The 25,607-nt window shown below is 41.8% G+C and overlaps 1 protein-coding gene across 3 annotated transcripts in view; it reads right to left on the reverse strand.

Moving 5' to 3' along the window:
• PRKACB (protein kinase cAMP-activated catalytic subunit beta) overlaps window positions 1–25,607 on the reverse strand; it is a 156,941-nt gene that overhangs the window by 6,205 nt on the left and 125,129 nt on the right. For all 3 annotated transcript variants that reach the window (XM_029617973.1, XM_029617974.1, XM_029617972.1), the window contains 3 exons: window positions 17,952–18,047; window positions 13,670–13,792; window positions 7,436–7,600 (listed from right to left, as the gene is read on the reverse strand). In XM_029617973.1, coding sequence (XP_029473833.1) covers window positions 7,436–7,600; window positions 13,670–13,792; window positions 17,952–18,047 — 384 coding nt within the window. The remainder of the gene's footprint in view (window positions 1–7,435; window positions 7,601–13,669; window positions 13,793–17,951; window positions 18,048–25,607) is intronic.

Raw genomic sequence — 25,607 nt, forward strand, 5'->3', positions numbered from 1 at the left:
TCCACACCACTAACAGTTATTTCTGCATTTATTTGCTTTTTATTTTGGGTGAATAAACAATGAAGTAAGCCTTAGTTAACAGGCGGTCAGTCAAGGTGAGCCAAACTAGGGTACCAACAACCTACAGTTTTGTAAATACACTTTCAACTGGTAGAGGAAGTTCCCTCTTCAATGGTTATCAGAATATTTACAAGGTAGAGGAGTAGGACTTCAAGGGAGCAGTCTTCAATTCTACGCTCATCCATAACTACAAGGGAATAATATTGCCGCCAGCTTTCAGCATCAAGCTAGTATAACTACATCTGTCAGAGCTTCATATCATGGGTCAAAACATTTCCGCTTTGTCTGTGACCTTTTACTCCCATGCAGGTTTCAATTATTTTATTTAAAAACATTTCTATGCCACAGATCAAAGTGGTTTACAGAAAAAAAAACCCCACTGAAATTTCATATAAAACAATGCAATCACCTTGAAAGAAGAGAAAACAACAATGTTATTTACTTGCAGTAATTTATATACTGCTCATTTCCAGAATCTATTACGGGCGGTTTACAGCACAAAGCAAAAGAATTCACCTAGATGTAAATAGAGAAACGCAGTGAATACAAGCGCCACGTTTATCAAACTAACTGTAGAAAAATAAAGCCAGCTGTGCTGTTGGAAACAAATGAAGCTTTGAGGATTTTCTCTTTTGCATGCAATTTTAAGAAAAGAAGCCTGCTGAGCTATAATTCATCCAATAACAAAGCCTGGTGCCTAGGAGCAGCTTACAGCTTTCTGCTTATTTTGTCATTTGTAACAGCAACCTAAGTCTGCCCCACCAGGGCTCGGGCAAGCCCTAAGTGGCCACCTAGAGCATCATCATCGTGGGGGGCAGCGTCAGGAGTGGGGGGGGGGGGGGGCACAGCTAATGCAGTTACACCGGGGTGGGGTAAAAGCAAGAGCCAAAGCAGTCTCAGATCCGCTGGGGGTAGACCCAGCAGCGCTCCTCTACTGCAGTCACAGCCATGTTGGCCTCGGGGCACGCGCAGTACCCACCAATCACCATGGTCCCTTTCTCCTGTGCGCGCGCTTCCTATTTCAAGGAGGAAGAGGAGGAGAGGGGCTGTAAGGATCAGCAGTACTGCGCACGTCCTGAGTCCCTGCGGCCTGTGCTACTACCTGCACAGGAAGGAGAGGTGGGGGGGAAGGAGAGTGATGGGAAAACGGCGAGGGGCACACGGGAAGGTGTGGAAGAGAGAGAGAGACACCGGAAGCAGGGGGGTTGAGATGGAAGAGGACAGCAATGGAGTGAAAGAAATGAGAGGCAGCTTGGTTTCCTTCAGGGGCCGCCTGGGGGGGGGGGGGGGGGTGTCAGTGGTCTGGCATTTCTTCCAATTCCTGTCCCTCTGCGCCAGTAAAATAGTTGATCTGGGGGTGGGGGGGAGGGGGCTACAACAGCAGCAGCGGAGGGGAGAGACCAAGAGTGGCCCCCAAGAGGCAGGAGAAGCGGCCTTAGGGATTAGGTCAGAGGGAGAGAGTGGAGATTTGGATCAAGTGCAGAGACTGGGCACTCAGATATTGAGTGGCGCTTGGGAGAGCAGAGCCTCAAGATGGGGGAAATCCATGGAAATTCAGGTGAGCAGGATCTCCGGGATGGGCGAAAGGGGAACAGCAGAGACCGGATATGAGTTCAAACGTTTCTCTTACTTATGTTGTATTTATACTGTATCTATAATATATTTTAATATTTCTATGTTAAATTGGCATTCTGTTCTATTGTTCCATGTAAAGCCCCTTTCTCTATTTTGGGCATACCATCGTTTTATGTAAACCGGAGTGATTTGTAGTCCTTACAAGAACTTCGGTATATAAAAATAAAAAATAAATAAAATAAATAAGGGGCATGAGTGGAACTAGAGGATTGTTTGGGGACGGGAGGGGGCAATAGGAACTCGTGAATTGGTAGACAGGGAAGAGTGCGGACTCAGGGACTGCAGGTCTGAATGGGGACTTGGGAGCTGGGGACTGGATGGGGAGTCAGGGATTCTTGGGAGGGGAACAGAAAAGGACTTATCAATTAGGTGGGGGATATGAGCAGGGAATGACAGACAGGCCTGGGATGTGAGATAAGGTTCGTTGGGGGGGGAGGGGGTGGTAAAGGAAAGAGATGGAAGGGCTGGGGAGAGGTTGAATGAGTAGAGTATCAGAAGGGGCAGGCAAGCCAGGTAGCTAGGGAGTGCCAGTGTGCTCTCCCCCAAACCTGGCATTGGAGCTTCTTTTGCTGTAATGACAGCAGCAGAAGGAAGCTCTAAAGTAGTTTTTCCCTGGGCCTGTGTCATGAGAGGGATTCTCCATCTGACCATGACATCAGGAGCCAACCTTCCCCGTCCTGACTGCCCAGGGCACTGTTTGATCCTGCGACAGGCCTGTTGATTGAGGCTGGGGGGAGCATTAGGAGAGGATGAGTGTGGCTAGGGGGCAGCCCAGGGGAGGGGAGATGAGACTGAGAAGGAGAAATGGGACAATGGAAAAGGACTGTAAGGGGCGACTGTTTCATCAAGAGGAGGAGACAAAGAAGAGGGCTTAGATGTAGGTGAGAACCTGAGAGGCAAGCATGAGGTTGAGAGAGAGAAAGAAAGACAGACAGCGAATTGGGAGATTAGAAACGGGGGGGGGGGGGGGGCAGGTGGAAGAATGTGAGATGAAGACAAAAAAATGAACAAGATGGGGCAAAGTGAAGATGAACAGCAGAACGACAGAGCTGGTGAAGAGCAAAATGAACAATGAGATGAGATAAGAGCAAGAATGTTGGCAAGAGAGGTGGAAGGGGAAGGAGGGCTGGAAAAAGAAGAAAGATAAAATGGAAAGAAATCCAGGACAAATATTCAGAAGACAGATAAAGGAAAGCTGCAAAAACTTATGATGGAAAAAAAAGCCCTTTGATAAAGGTAGAAAAATATTTTTATTTCTGGAGTTATTAGAATAGACAGGGCCAGCCTTAGGGCAGAGTGACCAATAAGGCCACATGGTGTGCGAGTGAGTCTAAATGAGCATATGATTGTAAGCCCTCTGGGGACAGGGAAATCCCTACAGTACCTGAATGTAATCCACTCTGAAGTGCTGAAAAAAAGTGCAAAAGCGGAATATAAATCTAAATAAATAAAAAATAAAATATATGGATGAGCTTGTGTGTGACAATTTATTTGGGCTTATATTTTGCTACTTCCAAGGTTTAATTAAGGGTGGATTACAATATCACAATCATAAAATAGCATGACATAAAATACAATATTAAAACAACAAACATATGTGTGTGTTAGAGAGCAGAGTATTCCTTGCCTGCTAGGAATGGTTTGGGACATGATCCTGGACACAGGGCAGAGAGATGCTGTTACATATATAAACACAATGCAGAGCTAAGCAGATAAGGTGCTGTTACCTATTTAGCCACCAAGAGGTGATGATAGGAAGAGTTTTGCACAGAAACAGATGACAGCGCAACAAGCCGCAGTACAAATCTATTGCTACACCCTGTACAGGGAGCATCCGCAAGCTTATCATGGACAGCCTCTTTTAAGCCAGATAACCTGAGCTCCTACGGCTATGGCTGACTACCTGGAAAACATCTGAAAGGAAGTGTAAGCAGAGCAAATGAGATGTTTGCCACTCTTTTGCTTTACTCGGTGGGAATGCAGCTTTTCCTTTGCTACCCAGGGATTAATCTCAGAGCTCCCTCCCACCTTCTGTATCTAAGAAATTTTTAGACACTATTTATACTGTAAATACTTAGTCATTCTTTATCACTTACTATTTTATATTAAGTTCTAATTTGTTTAAATATTAGTTCCCTGTAAAGCCGTTCTCGCTACCTTCATGTTCTCTGAAAACCGATGTGACGTTCCCATTGAATGTCGGTCTATAAAAATGTTAAAATAAATAAAATAAAAATAAATAATAATGCATACGTTGCACCACATAACTGAAGTGCTGCTGTTCTAAAATTCAGTGTAGGACCTTGGAACAGCTTTTTTTCCCCATTTGATTTAAAAACTTGAGATCTCAAGTGGCCCCTGGACCACATTCTTCATGGCTGACTATGATGACCGATTGATGAGCCAATTTTCTTTACTGAGCTTTGGAGCTTACTCTGTGCTCAGCTTTTTCAATACTGGCACAACTGAAATTATTAATCATTTTTAAAGCGCTATTAGACATACACAGACACATAAAATACAGTCCATGCTCCAAGGAACTTACAATCTAGTCAAGACAAACATACATGACAAGCAAGAATCTGAAGTGGTGTTATTATAAAGAGGATTTAAAAACAGTTTCAAAAAGGTGAGTTTTTAAACTGGACTTGAATTTGGCCAGAGAAGGAGCATGATACACAGACTCAGGAAGTCTATTCCAAGCATACGGCAAAGCAAGATGGAAAGTGCAGTGTCAGGAGTTGGCAGTGGAGGAGAAGGGAACAGATAAGAACAACCTGCATGATGGACAGAGTTCAGGAGAAAGGATGTAGGGAGAGAGAAGATAGGTGATGAGGGGCTGCAAAGTGAACACGAGGAAGAGAAGCTTGAACTGTATATGGAAGCAGACAGGGAGCCAATATGGTGATTTGCAAAGAGGGGTTAAAAGCTCATAGCATTGGTGAAGACAGATAAGCCATACATCTAAATTATGACAGACTGCAGTGGAGGAAGGCAGTTCAGTCGGAGGCCAGCAAACAGCAAATTGCAGTAGTCTAAGAGGGAGGTGTGAAATGTGGATGAGCATTTTGGTAGCATGCTCTGAATGAAAAGACCAATTTTAACAATGTTATGGAGGAAGAGCTGACATACTGTAGCAGTATATTTGATGTGCGTGGAGAAGGGGAGAGCGGAATAAAAGATGATCTCCAAGGATACAGGCCGAGAGAACTGGGAAGATAAGCAGAAAGAGAGGGAATAGGGGAAGCAAATTTTGGTGGGGGGAAGACGAGAAGTTCTACTAAATCTTATTCTGCTGGTCCATAAGGAGATGATGAGTAAGTTACTGCAACTACCTCCCTTAGGAGCCTCAATGTATTTCAAGGGCCCAAATATATCCAACCTTGGCTCTACATCTTCCTGAATTAAGAAGGGAACTTCCTGGGCTGCCGTCTGCACAAATGTTATATTCTCATACGGCATGAGAAGAATCAGAAGGAAGATCTGTAGAGAAGTCCCCGTCTGCGTGGATGGAGAAGTGTTTTCTTCCACCCCTTGGTCTCAGATTGCAAAGGGAAAAGTGGTTGAGCGGATTTGTTAGAAAGCTTTCCTGGAGATCCCGGTCCTTCTGAGCCAGAATGACTGGTGTGCACAATAGACCACAATAGACCTAAGGATGGGTCTTCCTGTGCTGGAGCTGAGAAGACTCTCCAGATGGAAGTGCACCAGAACGTTGGCACAGAGCCCAGGCCTTACCACTACTCTGATGTAGAACAAGGCAGAGATCCTCTGCACCAAGACATGGGCGTAGACTCTTAACTGTACAGCTCCTCAGCACCATGAAGTTAAGCAAGCAGTTGTCAGCGCAGATCACCAGCAGCAGGACATTTATGGGATACACCTGGATCCCGATGTGCTTCCTCCACCTTTTGAGCTGAGGGTAGCTAAGGCAGCATAGTATGCAATTTTTCCGCTATAGGTTCTGGAGCAGTTATTTTAGGGACATTACTGAAATAAGATTTCATGAAATTCTCAAAGACTGAATCATGAAGGAAGGAGGCAAGATGGAGCTATATGGAGACTCAAGAAGAAACGGTGTAGATTCATCTGTTTCAGGAATCAAAATCAGTTGCATAGATGTGGATGGAGTTGAATACAGCCTGTGAAACTTTTTTCTTAGCAGACTTCTGAATCTGGGAATCTTGTCTCTGGCTTGGTACACATTATGGCTCCCTTGCTTTTGTCATGCTGCCGATCCCTTGTGCTGAGAAACTGGTGTTGCCCACTGATAGAGTGAGACCGATTTTGTGTGTCAGTGTCAGCATAAATGTCCTGCTGCTGGTGATCTGCACTGACAACTGCTTGCTTAACCTCATGGTGCTGAGGCGCTGTACAGTTAAGAGTCTACGCCCATGTCTTGGTGCAGAGGATCTGCGCCTTGTTCATCAGAGTAGCGATAAGGCCTGGGCTCTGTGCCAACGTTCTGGCGCACTTCCATCTGGAGAGTCTTCTCAGCTCCAGCACAGGAAGACCCGTCCTTAGGGTCCTTACACACTTTGGAAGAGGATTTCCCTCACTCCATTTTGTCAGAACAATAGGCTGACTCAGCCTCACTGGAAGGAGATCTGTGTTTCTTGGACGCAGATACTGAAACTTGTTGTGGGCTTTTATGAGCAGCAGAGAACTTGAAATTCAATTCACTTTTTTTTTTCTCACCTGGGGAGACATTTTATTACAGTTTTTGTCATCACAAAACAACACAAACCTTATGTACATCGAAGAGGTTAGCTTTCTATTGCAGGCCATGACATTTTTAAAAGACTGCAAGACTCCACCCAACACAACTATCCGAGAAGGAATATATTAGGTTGGAAATCAGCTTCTAATCGCATTAAGCATTTTTGTAAGATGTTGGACTCCTAGGAATAATACCTTTGGATACATTTTATACTATTTGCGTTGTCTTGTATATGCATGCTCTGTGTTTGTCTAATGTGCACACTTATGATATAATAAGATTACTTATGTTTTACTCCTGATGCAGGCAATTTACTGAAATATGGCCATAGTAGGTGGGTGCTGTATCTCTTACCTGTCTCATTATTTATTTAGATCTATTTATAATTTATTTTATATCTATATCATTTCTGATTTAAAGTGGTAGTTTAGCAAACTTGCATATTCATTTGTTCTGTTTTCATTGACATTATTCCATTTGTTTTTTTTTTACCTTTACATTTCTTGTTTTCTTATTTTTTTGGCCATAACTACATCATTATGCGTGGACGTTTTCAAAAGCCAGGGTTTTTGGACATTGTGAGAGGAAAAGAAAGAAAAAAAGGAATCTTTTTTTGGAGATTTAAAAAAAAAAAAACAAAAAAAAAAACACGACATTTTTCTTGAAAAGCGCAAAAAAAAACTTAAAGAATTCTTCAGGAACAGAGAAAGAGAGATGAGCACATCTGATTGGACAAGCAGAAAAAAACAACAACTGAGGCATGTGCACAGAGGCTGCTGCTGCATATAACCCTGCACATGCTCAGAAAAGCTCCCAGTGTATTCTGAGCTCTGAGACAGCTATCAGTCTCAGCACCATTGGATGTTGTCACCCCATCCCCCCGTGTGAGGCTGATTTCTTCCTGCTTATCGACTTGCCCAATGTCATAACAAACATCACTGGCAGAAGCAGATCTGAGCCCAGGTAATCACCAAGTCACCCATTCTATCTCAACATTTCTTTTTCATAACTAAGAATTCTTACCTTTCTCTGGTAAATAGCAATCCAATCTGTAGTAGCAAACCACTTGTGGTTCTTTATGTCATTTACACCATTCTTCAGATTTCCGTATCGTTTGGTCAAGTCTACCTGAAGTAAATTTCTTAATAGGTCTTTTAGATCTGAACTGAAGTGAGATGGGAATCGTACCTAGATGAAAATAGCCATAGATATTACAAATTCTTTGCTAGAAAAGAATTATGATTATATGAACATGACTCCATGCTGCTATTTCAATTATTAAAGTCTTCTAAGTATGCTCAATAGCTCAGTTTTCTTGCCTCTATTATGTTTACAGTTTCAAGATAAAGAATTTGGAAGGACAATCCCTCAATCAAACTTAATTGTAAAAGCCAGCATTAAAAGCAGGAAGAGTAATATGGCAACTTGTGAGATCTGGTATTTATTCTCTAGTTGATCATTCCACCAGAGGGAGGAATACCCTCAGGTATCAACTAGTTGTGGGGGGAAATGAAGGAAGTGAAAAAAAACAATCTGAGAGTCATACACTGACTGTCATCATTAAATTGGATCATCAAAACGTATTTTTATACTAATATGAACCCATGAGTCTGAAAGAAATTGCTGGATTAATTAGCGAGAGGAGCACAGGATCAATTTGTAGTCACTTAAATTTAAATTAAAGCTAAGCAAGTAGGAGGCACTGCTGTGTTCAATAGGTTAGTGAACGACAAGGGACAATTTTAAAACAATTCACTTAGCTGCAAAGTACCCATGGACCGTGCACCTAATTTCCAAAGGGAAAGTGCATACTTTGCCTTTCAAAACTGCTATGGGTAAAAAGCATCCATGAACTTTGCACCTGCTTTTTATGGAGTTAATATTTTTGTGGAAAACCTGTATAGATTTGGAAATACAGTCTGCATGGATTTCCAATCCCATCTAATGCCTCCCAGGAATGCCTTGCCTAAATACAGCTGAAAGTATGTGCCACTTGGGGAATTTTCAGAACTAGTTTTCTAAATTAGTATATATAATATATACATATAGTATATAGATTGTACTATCAAGCTAGGGCAAGAGAACATTGTAGAAATCAAAACAGTTGTGAGACTTTCCTCACTCCAGATGTCGTCAAATCTTCACTGGTGTGTATAGTGTGCTGTTCATGTGTCTCACTCTGCATGTAGCACCGCCCCCAAACCCTAAACCACCACCAAAAGCTCACCTCGAGTTATTAGCTGGCCCTCCTATAGTGGTATAAAAAGAGTTGGATACTGTGAAGGCCTCCCCTAGAGACTCTCTCTCCACTCCACTCCTCTCCTCTCCCCAAACCCAGAAATGGCCAAAATGCAATTTGCAATCTTTATCACAAATTGCGTTTATGACCGTTTCGCACGGACACCAGGAAAAAAAGGTGTAGTTATTTCTGGCATTGAAAGCATGCGATAGTGTGTGGTACGCTATTGCACAGTGTGGAAATGCCTTTCATTTTTATTAATCCCACCCAAACCCCTCCCCTATCCTGCCCCTATGGAAAATTTACATTTGCACAATGTGATATCATTACCATCACATTTCTACGATTGACCCTATAAAGTTGTACCTGAGGCAATGGAGGGTAAAGTGTCTTGCCCAAGGTTACAAGGAGGGGCAGTGAAATTGGCACCCTGGTTTGCAGCCCGCTGCTCTAACCACTAAGCTGCTCCTTGAGTAGAAGCTACGCCTATACTTGTGTTTGTTTCTTTAATTAACAACAAAGCAAAGTTGCTTACCTTTTAATGGGTGTTCTCCAAAGACAGCAGGATATAAAGCCACATGTAGGTGATATCGGACAGTGCCACTATGGACAGCTTTCCAAAAAGATGTGGGAAAGCCTAAAAAAAAAGGTTTTCCGGGCATGCACGCAACTCCTCACTCAGCTTCCACTGCAAGGAGACCCTTTCAGTCCTAAAAGCTTTCAGAAATTCAACTCCATAAGGGGAAGGTATTGGGTATGCAGGGCTGCTTATCCTGCCATTCTTGGAGAACACCTGTTACATGTAACTACTTCACTTTCTCTAAGGATAAGCAAAATAATGCAGCCCTAATTAAGGGCTAACAAATTCTGTGATTAAATGGGAGCATGCTTTTATGGAAGACAACCCAAACATATAGGGTCTGGGGCATGCAGGTGAATTTTACTCCTGAAGAACAGATTGGCCAAGTCTACCATCGCATTGGGAATCATTATCTAAAGCAGGGATGAGCATACTTTTGAGCCACAGGACCTCTTCTATTCATGCAATTGGTTAGGCCCCCCCCTCCCCCCCCCCCAAGGCTCATATATATATCTGTTTTGCTCTCTGTTGATTTGGGTATGAGGTATCTATTTCTTTCTGTCTGTCTGGGTACGGGGTGTCTGTCTCTCTGTGCTTGTGTGTGTACATGTAAGCTTACTCCTTTCACAACTTAAAGAGTCATAAAATGGGGGCTTAGAGCCACTGATTGGCAATGTGGTTCTCTGTGAATACACCTTGATTATGTCTGCTTTTGTGTATATATATATATATATATATATATATATATATATATATATATATATATATACACACACACATATACACACACACACAGAAAAGCAGACATAATCAAGGTGTATTCACAGAGAACCACATTGCCAATCAGTGGCTCTAAGCCCCCATTTTATGACTCTTTAAGTTGTGAAAGGAGTAAGCTTACATGTACACACACAAGCACAGAGAGACAGACACCCCGTACCCAGACAGACAGAAAGAAATAGATACCTCATACCCAAATCAACAGAGAGCAAAACAGATATTAAGACAGAAAGACACAGCGAATCACAGTCACCTCACACACAGACCCGTTCACCCCACTGAGAGCTAGAAACCAAACACTGACATGCACAGAGACAGACATACTGCACCTAGACAGAAGACATACACCAATACAGAGGCACAGACACAACACAACCACACACACGCAGTCACACCACACCCAGACACAGGCAGACAAGACCACATATACCTACCAAAGCACACCAGACAAACACACTCCACACTACACCCAGACATAGGCCATACACCACAATGGCAAGGACTGGCAACTTAGGTGTCAGTCAAATTTTTAGGAGCTGAGAAAACCTCCATTACACCTTGCCCAGCTTTATTTATTTATTTTTACTGTTTACACTGAATTTTCCTTTTTGTATTTTTCTTAGTTTGCTCATCATTTTATTTTCTCATGTTTTTGTCTTTACTATCCCTTCCTCATCTCCATGTTTCATTCTCTCTGGCGTCTTCTCTCCAGGCAGGTAACAGCTGTGATGTCTCTCCACAGCAGAAGCAGGCTCCTCTCTCTGGCCCACCGAAAGAAACGCATGGCCAAAGTCATGGCAGGCTTACAATGTCATCACTACATTCTGGCAACTTCCTCCCTCCTGAGCTTGCAGTGCCTCCATGGCAAGAGACTCGACAGTGTAGCCATGGTTTTCCCTGACTAGGCAGCCAAGTGTGCCCCCTTCAGGATTGTTCAAGCCCCTGCATGGGAGGCCTGCCCCCGAGTTTGATCACGTCTGATCTAAATAACAGTGGGACATATACATTTGAACATTAAGTCCACATTGTAGTTTTGCAATTCTCTTCAATGGAGGCTGCTCCAAGATGGACAACCCATGCCACCATGGCTCCGACATTACATGCCTTGATGTGCCTTACTAGAGTCAGACCTGCCTGAGCATAACAGAAGGAGATACAATCTCATATACAATTAGACAGCATTCACTTGGTTACATCACCCCCAAATCTGATGGGATCAAAGGAGATGAAAAGCTAGGTGGACCTTCTAAGGACTTAGGTCCACTCCAAAATAAAGTTACAGCTCTTTTGCAATCTCAACTGTGCGGAGCTTGTTTTACTTTGACAAATATGTGGTCTGGGGAAAATGTTGGCAGGATTGCCTAAAGTGAAAGTCTGACACCACTTTAGGTAGGAATTTGGAATGTGTGTGCATCATCCTATTATGATGAAGCATAGTACAAGGTGGAGCTCACCGATTCTGTGGGCAGAGTAGATTGACACCAATAAGCTCACAAAGGTTCAGAGGCTCAAAAGGAACGTTCATCAGGTGGGCTATATCCACACTCAAGTCCCACAATAAAAGGTTTTATGGGAGATTTCAATAAAAACAAGCCTTGCATGAATTTGACAAGTAAAGGCTGTACAGAGATGCGGTGCCTTTGTACATGAGTGCCAACTGCAGCATGATTCACTCTAACAGAGTTGGTTTTCAGGCCAAACTCTGAGAAATGTAGAAGGACCTTAAGCATTTTTTGTACGGAGCAAGAGAAAGAATCTAGGGTCTCACACCAGGTGGCAAACCTCCTTCACAACAACCCATAAGACTCACATTCCTGATGAGATTAGTGCTGATTTATCCTGAATTAAAATTCTAAAGAGTTGATGGGTTAACAAGTATTCTTTTAGATTTGTAATCCTTGCCTGCTTTTTGAGGATTTTCAGCCTTGACATAATTTGCCTCTAAACACAATTTGATCTCCATCGATTGTCCTGGGTTCCCTCTCGACGCAGTTTTTTTGAAACACGGCCCATGTTGGGGGGACCGTGAAGCTTTTGTTAACTATGTTGACACATTTGCCTGACATGCAATAAAAATATTTTAAATTATAAAGGACACCAATAATTTTGTTGTCCTTCCTTGTTGGATTCTTCATTGATTATTTTTGGTTGGACTGCTCGCCCTTGTTGTTGCTTGTCATATATCGACATGCCATGGGAGTAACATGAAATATTGATGCCATATATTTCAACATCTTCAGCATGTCCCAAGATGATATCTGCTGATTTTGAAAAACTCCTCATCCTGGACATCAATTCAGTGATCTTACTGATAGGGAGAAAGGCCTTCATCTGGATTGTATCTAGCAATATTCTGATAAATTTATAATGAGGTGATCGGCTTAATTTGCATTTGGAATAATTTATGAAGAACCCTAGCAACTCTAACACCCAGATGGTGGTGTTTGTAGATTTGTTTACTCCTGCACAAGATGTGCTTGACCAGCTAATCGTCTGGAATCCCAAGTTTTGTAGAAATAACCGATAGACATTTTGTAAACAAGTGCTGAGACAACTGACAATTCACAATACTAAAGGTGGTGTTTCCCTACTACAAATCTGAGACACTTTCTTTGACTGGGATACATTTCTATATGGGTATATAATTTTTGAGATCATATCTAATCTCTTTTGTTTAGAAGGGGGAATAATGGCCCCCTGGGGAACCATCTTGAACTTCTCCTTTAGAAAAAACATATTCAAGGCCCTTGGGTCTACGATGAGACAGAATCCTTTAGTTTTCTTGGGTACTAGGACTCATTCTTTTTCATGCACTGAATAGGTTAGACTGCTCATATAGAAACATAGAAGTGACGGCAGAAGACGAAACGGCCCATCCAGTCTGCCCAGCAAGCTTTCACAGTTATTTTTCTCATACTTATCTTTTACTCTGACCTCTGAGGTCAGGGCCCTTATTGGCCAGTTATGGACATCTTGTGACTGCAACATGGGCATCTTTTGAAGCCACTTTGTTCTCAGTCATGGTGAGAAAAACCAGATGCAGATAAAACAAGGTCCGAAATGGTGAAAAAACAGTGATGCTAACCAAGGCTGCAAACAAAGCCACATCAAGAACAAGGGGCTTAGTGGTAGACAACGAACGAGAGAAATAATTTAATTAAAAGTAAAAAATGGACTAGGACAACTGCCAGGTAAATGGTGGGTAGGTGGGAATGGGGAAGAATAAACTGAAGATGTTCAATCACACTGAAAACTTATTTTTCATGAGAGAAAAACAACAGCTGCAAAAAAAATGAGAAAAAACTGAAGGGGGTACCTGCATGGTAATTGAATGAGAAATCCTATGCTCATGCAGAAAGGTTTTCTATAGACTCTTCCATAGCTAGGAATATGGTTCAGGTTGGTGTTGGATGACCTCACCAACGTGTGTGGCTGCATTATCCTGCTTATCTTTGGAGAATTAAATCATCATTAATATACAAATTCTGGACGGGTACCAATTCATGGTTGAGAACTTTTATTATTGTTTTTGGTGAAAATAAAGATGATTTAAGTCACTGTTATTTGTAAGTCTGGCATTGTTGACATCACCTATGCTGTTATAAGACAGAAGTATACAGTAATTCATTAGAAAAAACAAGAATGTGATATTGCTAACCTTTCCAGAAACAATCTTTTCATATATCTGAATTGGTTGATCTGCAAAGAAGGGAGGATAACCAGCTGCCATTTCATAGATTAACACTCCTAATGCCCACCAGTCCACTGCTTTGTTGTAGCCCTTTACAAAGACAAAAAGAGGAAAGAAAACCGTTACAACATCAATATTATGAAACTTCAGTTTTATGCATACAAATATGTTTGATATTAAATTAGTGACATATTGGAATGAAGAATAAATTGTGGTTTTAGGCTCTTTAGTTCTTGGTAGACACAATTTGCTAGACTAGCATAGTATGTTACATCTTTAATTAGCCCACAGTCCCTCACATCAGAAACTGGATTTCAGTGTCCAAGACACTTAACAGAACACAGTTTTTCCACAAGTAACGTAATGCTTCATTTCCTTTCATTTCTAATTTGGTGCTGGTGTCTACAATTCAAAAGTGTACTGAAGAATGAGTTTTGAGGAATTCATATCACGAGGCACTTCGTACACATATGTCTGACTTTTAGTTTAACATAAGAGCCCTATATTTAGAGATTTGTAGCTGGTTCCCGTTTAAAATAATTAGCAATTAAAGAAAAATTATTTATTTATATAGAAAAGCAAAAATGCTGACAGGCAGCAGCTAAAGAATTACTCCAGGCCAGGGCCACTGTGATTCATAGGGCCTGCCCAGTTTTGCTGCATCATGCCCAACTCTGCCTTTTTCCCAATAATTGGCCCTGCACTACTGTAGGAAGTGGGAAAGAAAGCCATCCTACAGCAAAGTTGAGCGAGATTGTGTCTATGACAGCAGCCCAGGGCTAGCATAGATGTTTAGCTTCTCTGGACAACTTTTGTGCTTTTTTATTATTCTAATTTCAGTGGCAGCACCAACTAGCAGACCCATAAATAAAGACTTATTACTTACAAATAAAATAAAGGTAAAACTTTTTTTTTCTTTATCTGAAAAGTTAAGAAAGTTTTAGTGTTCATAAACTACAAGAAAATCGCAAAATAGAAAGACAAGCAACATCATCTGGAAAAACTAAGAGAAATTGGAAAAGCAGCCAGGAATGCAAACATGCAAATGGAAGAAACGAGTAAAATGGGAGGGACAAGATTTTTATAGTTAATGATAGAAGGATGTGTGCCATTGCGAGACTCAGAGATGAAGGGAAGAATATGTAAAGGCCGACGAGTAAAAACGAAATTACTTAAATATTTCTGATTGGAGTTCATTAAGGGCCAGGAACAGGACAACACAAAATGAAGACAAATAGGGCTGGAAGTGAAGTAAACCTAAATCTATTTTCAGAAAAGTTTGTTTGTGAGGAGCTAACTAAACTTAAAGTAGACAGAGCAATGGGGCCAGAGGGGGCTAATCCAAGGGGTTTTAAGGGAACTAAGAGAAGTTCTGGCAGCTCCATTGGCCGACCTTCTCAATGCTTCTTTAGAGTCACAAGTAGCTCCTGAGGACTGAAGACAGGCAGATAGGTTTCTTTTCACAAAAGTGGAAGTAAGGAGGAGGATGGGAATTATAGGCTGGTTAGTCTGACCTCTGTAGTGAACTATTTAATGGAATTACTGCTAAAACAAAGGACAGTGGGGTTTCTGGAATCCAATAGATTACAAGATCTGAAGCAGCATGGCTTTACCAGAGCTAAGTCTTGTCAGAAAAATCTGATCAATTTCTTCGCTTGGGTGACCAGAGATCAGGGAAAACGCTAGATGTAGTATACTTGGATTTCATTATGGCCTTTGACATGGCTCTGTATGGGCGACATACATAAATTGAACGCCCTTGATATGGGCCCTCAAGTGACTGATTGGGTTAGAAACTGGTTGAGTGGGAGGCAACAAAGAGTAGTGATAGTGTTCAATCCAAGGAGAAGGAAGTTATTATTGGTGTGCCATAGGGATCAGTCCTTGGACCAGTTCTTTTCAACATTTTCATGACTGACACTGCGAAAGGATTATTGGGAAAGGTTTATCTTTTTGCCAAGGATACCAAAATTTGGAACAGGGTACACAGCCAGGAAAGTGTAGAAAACATGAGGAGAGATTTAGTGAAGCACAAGGAATGGTCTAGGGTATGGCTAAAAAATGCAGAATTAAGAATTTAGGATGCAAAATCCAAGGGAGAGGAACACTATAGGGGGTGAAATTCTTTTAAGCATGAAAGAAGCATGGGGTCTAGAGGTGATCATATCTGATGAACTTAAGATGGCTAAACAGGTGGATAAAGCAATGCCAAAAGCCAGAAAGATGCTTGAGTGCATAGGGAGCGGAATGGTCAGCAGAAAAAAAAGGAAATGAAATTGCCCCTGTATAGATCCCTGCTGAAGCCTCATTTGGAATACTGTGAACAATTCTGGAGACCACATCCTTAAAAGGATATAAACCAATTGGACTTGGTTCACAGAATGGCTACTAAAATAGTCAGTTGTCTTTGTTCTAAAGTGTAAGGGGACAGACTTAAATATCTAAACATGTATACCCCAGAAAAAGGCAGGAAAGGGGAGATATGATATAGACATTCAAATACCTCTAAGGTTTCCATGCAGAGGAGGCAGGCCTCTTTCAAAGGAAAGGAGACTAAAATGGAGGGATCATGGGATGAGGGTGAAAAGGGCTAGACTTAGGAGTAATCTAAAGAAATAATTCTTTACAGAGAGGGTGGTGGATGCACAGTGGAGATAAGGACAGTATCTGAATTCAATAAAACATGGAATAAAAACAGAGGATCTCTGAGCGACTGGTAGGGATCGTAAAGCTGAATAGTTGGTATGGATAGGCAGCTTAGGACTAGAGCCTCCAAGCTACAAAGTGTTATTGCGGGAGGTGTCCCACTATTTTGGAGGTGGGGGGTGTTGTCCTGATAGTGGGGCTTCTTCCATGAAAAAACGTTGTAGCTCTATGGTGGGTTCTTTTGTCTCGCGGCCAAACACCATGGGGCAAAATAATGCGCCTCATTGCCCTTTAAGACTATGGTGGCCCCTAGACTTTCGGGCCGCCATTGTGTTAAAGGGCCACTGGCCCCTCCCTAAAAAAATGCCCTGCGAAAATGGGGAGGATGAGCAGATGTCAGTTCTGACTCCTGGCTCAAGCCGTGGCCAACACTCAAGGTTGGTCCAGACTCCCCAAAAGTTTCACAATAGAAAAATATAGCCACATGGTGATGGGGCCCCCCCCCCACCTTTTTCCCCCCCAAAGTCTAATAAATTTTAGGGTCCTGGCCTAGGCCAGGAGGGTGAAGAGATGCAAAATATCACTGATATCATGCAATATACACTGTGTAATGCGCATTAGAGCACTACCTTGGTTTGATACATCTCCCAGTTAGATAGGCCATAATGGACTTATTCTGCAAATATGATTCTATGTACATTTATTTTTATTTATTTTATATTTAGCTTGTGCCTTTTTAGAGGTAGCGCAAGGCAAGTCACAGTCTAGTACTGTAAGTGTTTTCTCCGTCCCCAGAGGGCTTACAACCTAATAAGGACCTTATTTACTAAGTATTTTTCCCATAGACATAGAATGAAAGAAAATCTTTAGTAAATCGAGGCCCTAAGTTTGTACCTGCAGCAATGGAGAATGAAGCGAGTTGCCCTAGGTCACAAGGAGCGGCAGCAGAATATAAACGGTGGCTTCCCTGGTTCTCAGTGTGCTGTTCTAACCCCTCGGCTGCTCATCCTTTCAGTACTAAACTTTATACCCCTGGATGTTTTAGAGTATTTTTTAAAGGAATACATTACTATAAAACTGCTACCTGTTAAAGGATTGTTTTTGTCTAGCCAGCCTATAAAGTGGTAATGATTATATCATACAATATATGTTCAGAGATCGTAAAACCTAAGATTCTTTCCAGAGGGTGGAAAGTATTAGAGGTCTGATTCACTAAATCTTTCCTCCCATTCTGCGTCTATGACACAAAAGCTTGGTGAATCAAGCTCCAAGAGTGTTAGATTCCTACAGGGAGGCATTTCGTCACAGCTGAATATAAATCGGCTATGATAAAATGCTGTCATCATAGCTGATGCTTACCTAAATTCAAGAAATCAAAACTAAAGATTTTTATAATTTGTTTCAACAACCTTTAGACCTTTTAAAGATGTCAGACAGGTAAGAAGATTGACTACAGCCTGAAAGGCCCAAGAATGAGTTAGAATTTTTGCAGGCTCTTTATACAAATTTAATAATCCTTAGGATATGGTAATCGATTGGCTGATGTGTTCTCATCAATGTAGAATAAACCTCACAATAACTGCTCTTGAAATTGGTATTTTACCTTGCTGAGAATGATTTCTGGTGCCAGGTATTCTGGAGTTCCACATAATGTCCAAGTTCTGCCCTTTACTCTTTTGGCAAACCCAAAGTCTGTGACCTAGCAATTCAGAGAATAAACTTCATCAGCAGAAATACATTTTCAGGCCTACATTTGAAAACAATCCTGCCAAATGGTCATATTAAAGTTCATTCGTTTTTGGCAGCAGCGTGAGGGCGGGAACCTTTTACACAGTTGGCATTTACTCAACTGATAGAATCCAAAATATTGTACATATTTAATATGTTATAAGATTTCTCTTCATATACAGTCAGTATTAATATTAGGATTCAGAGAATTGTTCTTAAGTGAATTAGCTACTATTCCTATTTTTGACATAACTGGATGTGTTATGCAGAAAATATTTAACGATGTCAGTAATATTTTATCCTCACTGCATGAGTAAGCAGGAGGAATAGATAGATTCTAACAAAATGTAGCATTTCAAACAAATGAAAAGTCATAAAAATTTATGGACTTATAAGAATAATCCCAGATCATCAAATAGTGTAAAAAGATTTGATTGTTGCACAACAAATCAGTGTCAGTTTGGATAGGTCCCATCTGATTTGGAGCTTACATCAAGCCCTGCAGACAGAATATAGACATAACAGCAGGTTGAAACACAGAGAATGTCAAGACGGTCAACAAATGGAACCATCTTCAGCAGATGTCCAGACATAGCTTGCCACAAAGCTGGTGATGGTCGACACTGCAGGCACTAGAGGAGATCTCTTAAAATGTATGCAAGAGCAAGGCAGATAAGTGCCTGAAATTCACTCTGAAGCAACATTGACACAATTTCCTGTGAAGAAGAGGTCATTAAGGCAAAGAGTGCTTGCACCAGTACTAAAGGAAATATACACAGCATTCAACTTGGAACCTATCTCAACATCTAAAATAAGGTCACTAGCAGAGCCTACAGGCACAGCACATACAACGCAACAGAACCATACAACGCAAGACACATTAAGATGTTTGGCTGAAACAACTTGTTGAGCTCTATAATAACCCTAACTTTTGGGTAGCAGTCACAATGACACCTCTTTTTAATGTAAATGGACTCTTAGAAAGAGGGGCCTTCATAAGCCTGGGGATATTCTCTATCAGGTGGCTCAATCCCAGTTGGCAAAAATCGAAATCTTGGTACGGTTGTTTCAGAGAAAAGAAAAATGCCATCACATCTGAGCATCATGGGCCAAGCCCCAGTGCATCAAGATTAAATTTATGCAATGCATTGAAAGAGCATATTATCCAACACACGTATTTTTCTTACCTAGGTTAAAAATATATGCTCAAAGAATAAATAGGACTTACTCATGTAAATCAGGATTTGTGTGTGTAAATCGGTGTATTTTAAAACATGTGTGCACCAAGAAAATTACCAGCTTTACCAATTAGTCCATCAGTTTGCCCAGTCCACCTCCAGGTCATTGAGACCCTCCTGGTTCTTCAGCCTGAAATCACCCCCGCAGTCAGTACTACACAATAAATGCGTTTAATATCATTTATACCGGATAATGAGCAGGTATAAAATTACACAAGTTGGCAAAACCTACATGCATTTTTTAAAATAGCAATTATACGCCTAATGATGTTCCCGCCCCAGAACACTCCTAGACCACCACCACCCCCCTTTTTTTTTTAAACACATATATATATATATGTATGCGTATTTTTTACTTTTATAAAATGCATTAACAGCATCAATGTGCTTTGATGCTTTTAATGCAACTGCAACATTGGTCCCAGCTTAGATGGCAGAGGAATAAAAGGAATTGGATTCAGAAGACAACCAATGGCCCTGACTTCCAGGGTCTGGGATACTGTTACACAGACATAAGGGAAAAAGCACAGGACTGCTTTTATGACCAAGTCCTAAAGGAAATGAAGAAAGTGTGAATTGGGGTAACTTTATGGTGTGGCAGCTACTACTAATGGAGAAATTACTTACCTGATAATTTTGTTTTCCTTAGTGTAGACAGATGGACTCAGGACCAATGAGTTATGCTCAGCTGCCAGCAGATGGAGACGGGAGTCAGGTTCAAAGCTAACATCACCCTACATACACCCTTGCAGTGACCTCAGCCCTTCAGTATTCTCGTCAAAAGCCACTGTGGACATACTATCGAAAAAACTTCATTAAAAATGGATAACCTTAACTGTACTCAACCAAACACTGAACCCCAGTAAGATAATAGATGTCCTGATCTAGGGACTGGATGACAGCTTACCCATAATCTCTTGGAATCTATATTCACTCCACGGGTGAATCCTTGCCACCATTCTTGGGCAGCCTTGGGTAAGATGCCAAGTCCATCTGTCTACACTAAGGAAAACAAAATTATCAGGTACGTAATTTCTCCATTTCCTAGCGTGTAGCCAGATGAACTCAGGACCAATGCGACGTACAAAGGTAATCCTGATTGGGGCAGGAGGCTGCCCATGGTCCAGTTAACTCTGCCCTTGCAAAGGCTGCATCTTCTAGGGCCTGAACTGTCCAGGAGATAGAACCTGGAGAAGGTGTGCAAGGAGGACTATGTCGCCATTCGGCAGATGTCGATGGGAGACAGCAGCCTAGCTTCCACTCATAAGACCGCCTAAACCCTAGTGGAATGAGCTTTAACCTGAAAAGGTAATGGCTTTCCTGCCTCCACATAGGCTCCCGTGACCACCTCCTCAATCCAGCGAGCTATGGTAGCCAGTGAAGTTGGTTCACCCTGCTTCCTTCCACCATGAAGGACAAAAACTGGCAGTCCGTCTTTTGGACCAGTTCCTAAACTTCCAGATACCGCACCAAAAGCTTAATGACATTCATATGACGAAGGAGACAGTATTCTTCCGTATCATTGTGCTTATCTAGGGATGGTAATGAAATGAACTGATTCAAATGAAGTCTGAGACTACCTTGGGCAAGAAGGATGGAACGGGACAAAATTGTAACGGTACTGGAGTATCCAGAGGAACGGTTACTGATAAGACAAGGCCTGTAGTTCAGAGATGCGATGTGCTGAGCATATAGCCACCAGGAACACCATTTTCAAGATTAATAAATGCAAGGAAAGACTGAGCAACAGCTGAAAGGAGAGCCCTGCCAAAAACTCCAATACTAGATTAAGCTTCCACAAGGGAACCGGCTACCGTAGGGATGGCTGGAGGTGCTTCATCCCTTTCAGAAAACGGGCCGGAAGGTTACTGAAGGTTTATTGTCAACTCAGGGCTTAGATTTAAAAGGGGGGAAAATTGAAATCATTCCTATAGAGAGACCTTTAGTTTTTTCCCTGGAAACTATTTGGGAAACATTAGTTGTATTAAATAAAAATGTATCATTGCAATTGAACCCAATAGTAAATAGTGTAGAAAACATGGAGTTAAAAGTTAACAAGATAATTACTGATGATGGTATGAGGGACCAGCTTATTGAAAAAAATATGGTTGAATTAAAATTTAAATGAGTCAATTATAAAAGAAAATCAGTAGCTTTCTAGAAAAATGGAGGGTATGGAAAATCAATTGAGATGTGAGATGTGGAACAAATATGCTATGGAATTGTTAAAAATCCCCCAGCAAGCATTACCGCCTTTAACCCAAGTATATTACATTCCCTCATGAAAAAATATATTAGATAAAGAACAACCATCTATGACACCACTAAATGTAACTGATATATTAGAATTTACCAACCTAGAATTAGCTCAACCAGCTACTATGGTAATTTCTTTTTTACTAACCACGGATAAAGAGTGGGTCCAGAAGCTATTCTTTAGGAATATAGATGAGAAATTCTGTCAAATGACTGTGAGAATGTTTCCAGACATTACTAAGGAAACTCAAAAGAGGAGAAAATAATTTCTCAGTTTAAGAACGGACATTTTGCAATTTATTTATTTTTTTTATTTATTTTTAATTTTTCTATACCGAAGTTCCTGTACGAATACAGATCACATCGGTTTACATAACAACAACAAAATTCGCTTAGGAGCGTTACATAGAACAAAGAAGGCATAAGAAATGAATTTTAACTTAACATATTGTAAACTGTACATAGCCTATCATATCAATTAACTTCTCGTAAATATATGTCTCGGTGGAAAGCTTTGGAGAGGTGGGAGCCAATTGCGGTAGAAAGAGAGGGGGAATAAACAGTCAGAGGTTGCAAGAATTAGGACTATGAAGGCTGGAATCTGTATGGGAAGTATGGGAAGAATAGCATTAGGAGTCAGGGAAGGCTAGGCTGAATAGCCATGTTTTAAGTCTTTTTTTGAATGTAGATGGGCACTGCTCTTGCCTGAGGTCTGGTGGTAATGTGTTCCATTGATGAGGTCCAGCTGTCGAGAGGGCCCGCTTTCTTAGGGCTGATTTTGCTTGTGGGGCAAACAGGGTGTCTTTATAGGCACTTCTAATGGGTCTGGATGAGGTGTGAGGTGTGAATTGAATAGTGGTGTCGATGGATGTGAGGTTGTGTTTGGCTTTATGGATAATCGTGAGGACTTTGAAGAGGATTCTGAACCTGACAGGTAGCCAGTGGAGGTGCTGAAGAACGGGGGTGATATGATCTCTTTTTTTGGTGTTGGTGAGGATCCTGGCGGCTGAGAGGTTTTATGGTGTTAGCTGGGAGTCCGAGCAGGAGGGAGTTGCAAAAGTCCAGTTTTGAAAGGATGATGGATTGCAATACCAGTCTAAAATCTTGGAGGTGAAGGAGAGGTTTTAAATTTCTGAGAACTTGTAATTTGAAGAAACAATCTTTTGCTGTGGTGTTCACAAAGTTCTTTAGGTTAAACTGATTATCTAGGATCACGCCTAGATCTCTGACGAAAGGAGATGATTTGATCGTTGAGTTGACCAAATGAGCTGGGGATGGTGGTGTTGGAAGTTTGGTGAGGATTTCTTTTGAGATGATAAGAATCTCGGTTTTGTCGCTATTTAGGACCAGGTTGAGCGTGGCAAGTAGTTGGTTAATTTCTTGGAGGCAGGTGGTCCAGTGGTTCCATGTTTTTTGAAGAGAGTCTTTGATCGGGATGAGGATTTGGACATCGTCTGCGTAGAGATAGTGGGATAGTTTTAGCCTTGTGAGTAGGTGGCAGAGTGGTAGAAGGTATATGTTGAAGAGTATTGGAGATAGGGAAGATCCTTGAGGGACACCCTGGTTGGAGCGAACAGGGGGAGATTCTTTATTGTTGATCCTGACTTTGTAGTACCTGTTGGACAGGAAGTATCTGAACCAATCATGGGCAGGGCCTTTGATGCCTATGTTAGTTGTTTAAGAAGGATGTTATAGTTCACGGTGTCAAAGGCGGCAGACAGATCGAGGAGAGCGAGAAGATATGTTTGTCCTTTTTCCAAGTTTAATAGTATAGTGTCTTCTAGTGATATGAGCAGGGTTTCAGTACTGCGTGTTTTACGAAATCCGCAGTGCATGGGGGAGAGAATGTTATGTTCCTCAAGATAATCTGATAACTGTTTGTTGACTATTTTTTCCATGATTTTTGCTAACATGGGAAGGTTGGCTATTGGGCGGAAACTAGACTGTTCTGTAGGAGGTAAGTTTGGTTTTTTTAAAATAGGTTTGAGAATAGCGAGCTTAAGAGGGTCTGGCACTGATCCTTGGGATAGAGAGGTTAATGATGTCGGAGATTGGCTTGGAGATGGTGTTTGGGATGTTGAAGAGCAGGTTGCTTCATACAAATTGACGTTTCCCTGTAAATGTTACATAGAGTGTCAAAAAATTAAATACTGCTTTTTTCAACCCTCACATTTAAAAAAGTTTATGACAAACAAAATGATTTAACCCTGGGAAATACAAAACCTCAGTAAGAGAATCAATGCTTTAATTATTATATATTTAGGGAAACCTAGTTGGATCGTCTGATATTTCTTTTCATTTTCTAAATAATTTATGCCTTGTTAAATTTCTTATCTCTTATATTTCCCATTATAGAGGACTTAGAAACAATGGTGCAAACAATGGTGTAAAGGTGATATGTCTATGTGACTATAGAAAATGAAGATTTTTCTGTTTTATGTTTCACCATGTATCTTAATCAAGTATTTTATGCTTGTTATTATGAAAATATAAATAAAAAAGAAAAAGAAAAACGGGCCATATCCAGATGAGCCAACAAGCAGGTTCCGTGCACCTCACCCCTGAAACAGGAGAGGGCCGCTATCTGGACTGTCAAGGAGCTTAGGGTCAAACCTTTATTCAAGCTGTCCTGCAAAAATTGCAGAATTAGTGGGATTTTGACCGTCCGAGGTGAAACCCGTGTTCCTCACACCAGGCATCAAATATTCTCCAGACCTGCACATATGCTAGGGACGTAGAGAATTTCCATGCGTGGAGTAAGGTGGCAATTACTGTCGCCGAATATCCTCCTTCATCAGGCAAGCCCTCTCAAGGGCCAGACTGTAAGACAGAATCAAGTAGGATCTGTGTGAAGAACCGGTCTCTGCTATAGCAGGTCCCTGTGCAGTGGGAGGCACGGGGGGTCATCCACCAGGAGTCTCCACATGTCCTCATACCAAGGACGCCTGGGCCAATCTGGAACTACTAGTAGGACTAATACCCTGTGCTGCTCAGTTCTGCGAATGACTCTGCCCAGCAGGGGTCATGGAGGGAAGGCCTATAGCAACTCCTCTTCCAGCCAGGTCTGAACGAGAGCATCGATCCCCACTGATCTCTTCTGCAACTGATGAATCTGGGAACCTTCGCATTGTGAGATGCGGCCAGCAGGTCAATGGACAGGAGGCACCAGCAATCTACTACCAGCTGAAAGGCTTTGGCTGACAATGCCCACTCTCCTGGATACAGACTCTTTCTGCTTAGAAAGTCTGCTCTGATGTTGTCTTTCCCTGAGATGTGGAAGGCTGATATCGTTTGTAGATGTATTTTCGCCCATTCCATAAGGAGGTCTATCTCCTGTGATACTTGCTAACTTTTGGTTCTACTCTGGTGGTCGATGTATGCTACTGTTGTTGCGTTGTCCGACATTACGCAGACTGCTTGACCCTGGAGTATGTGGCTGAATTGTAGACACGCCAATCCGACTGCCCTGGTTTCCAGGCAGTTTATGTTCCAGAGGGCCTCTTCCTTGGTCCAACGTCCCTGGGCCGTCAGTTCCTGACAGTGAGCTCCCCAGCCCCAGAGGCTCATGTCTGTCGTAAGAACCAGTCAGTTCGGAGAGGACAGGGGTACACCCCCTGCCCAGATAAGCGTCCTGCAGCCACCACTGGAGCTGAGAGCATACTTCCATCAGTAAGTAGAGGCAAATAGAATAGTCTTGAGACTGCGGGTTCCAATGTGACAGCAGGGAGCCGCCATCAAACCGAGAACTTGAAGATAGCTCCACACTGTCGAGCATATTGTGCTCATCAACCAACGTACTTGGGACATCAACCTCTTTATCTGTGTAGTTGGAAGGAAGACCTTGCCCTCCTTGTTGTTGGACTCCCAAATGTTCCAAGGACTGGGAGAGTTTGAGACTGTTTTTATCCAGGTTTACGACCCAACCGAGTTCCTGAAGCAAGGATGTCACCCTGTCTGTCACCCAACACGTCTGTGAATCGGGAGGTGCTGGGCTCAGTGCTTACTAAGTAAAGAGACGGTCTCCAGCTGTGGAGGGA

This window comes from Rhinatrema bivittatum, chromosome 10 (assembly GCF_901001135.1).
Source record: "Rhinatrema bivittatum chromosome 10, aRhiBiv1.1, whole genome shotgun sequence".
Classification (NCBI taxonomy): Eukaryota; Metazoa; Chordata; class Amphibia; order Gymnophiona; family Rhinatrematidae; genus Rhinatrema; species Rhinatrema bivittatum.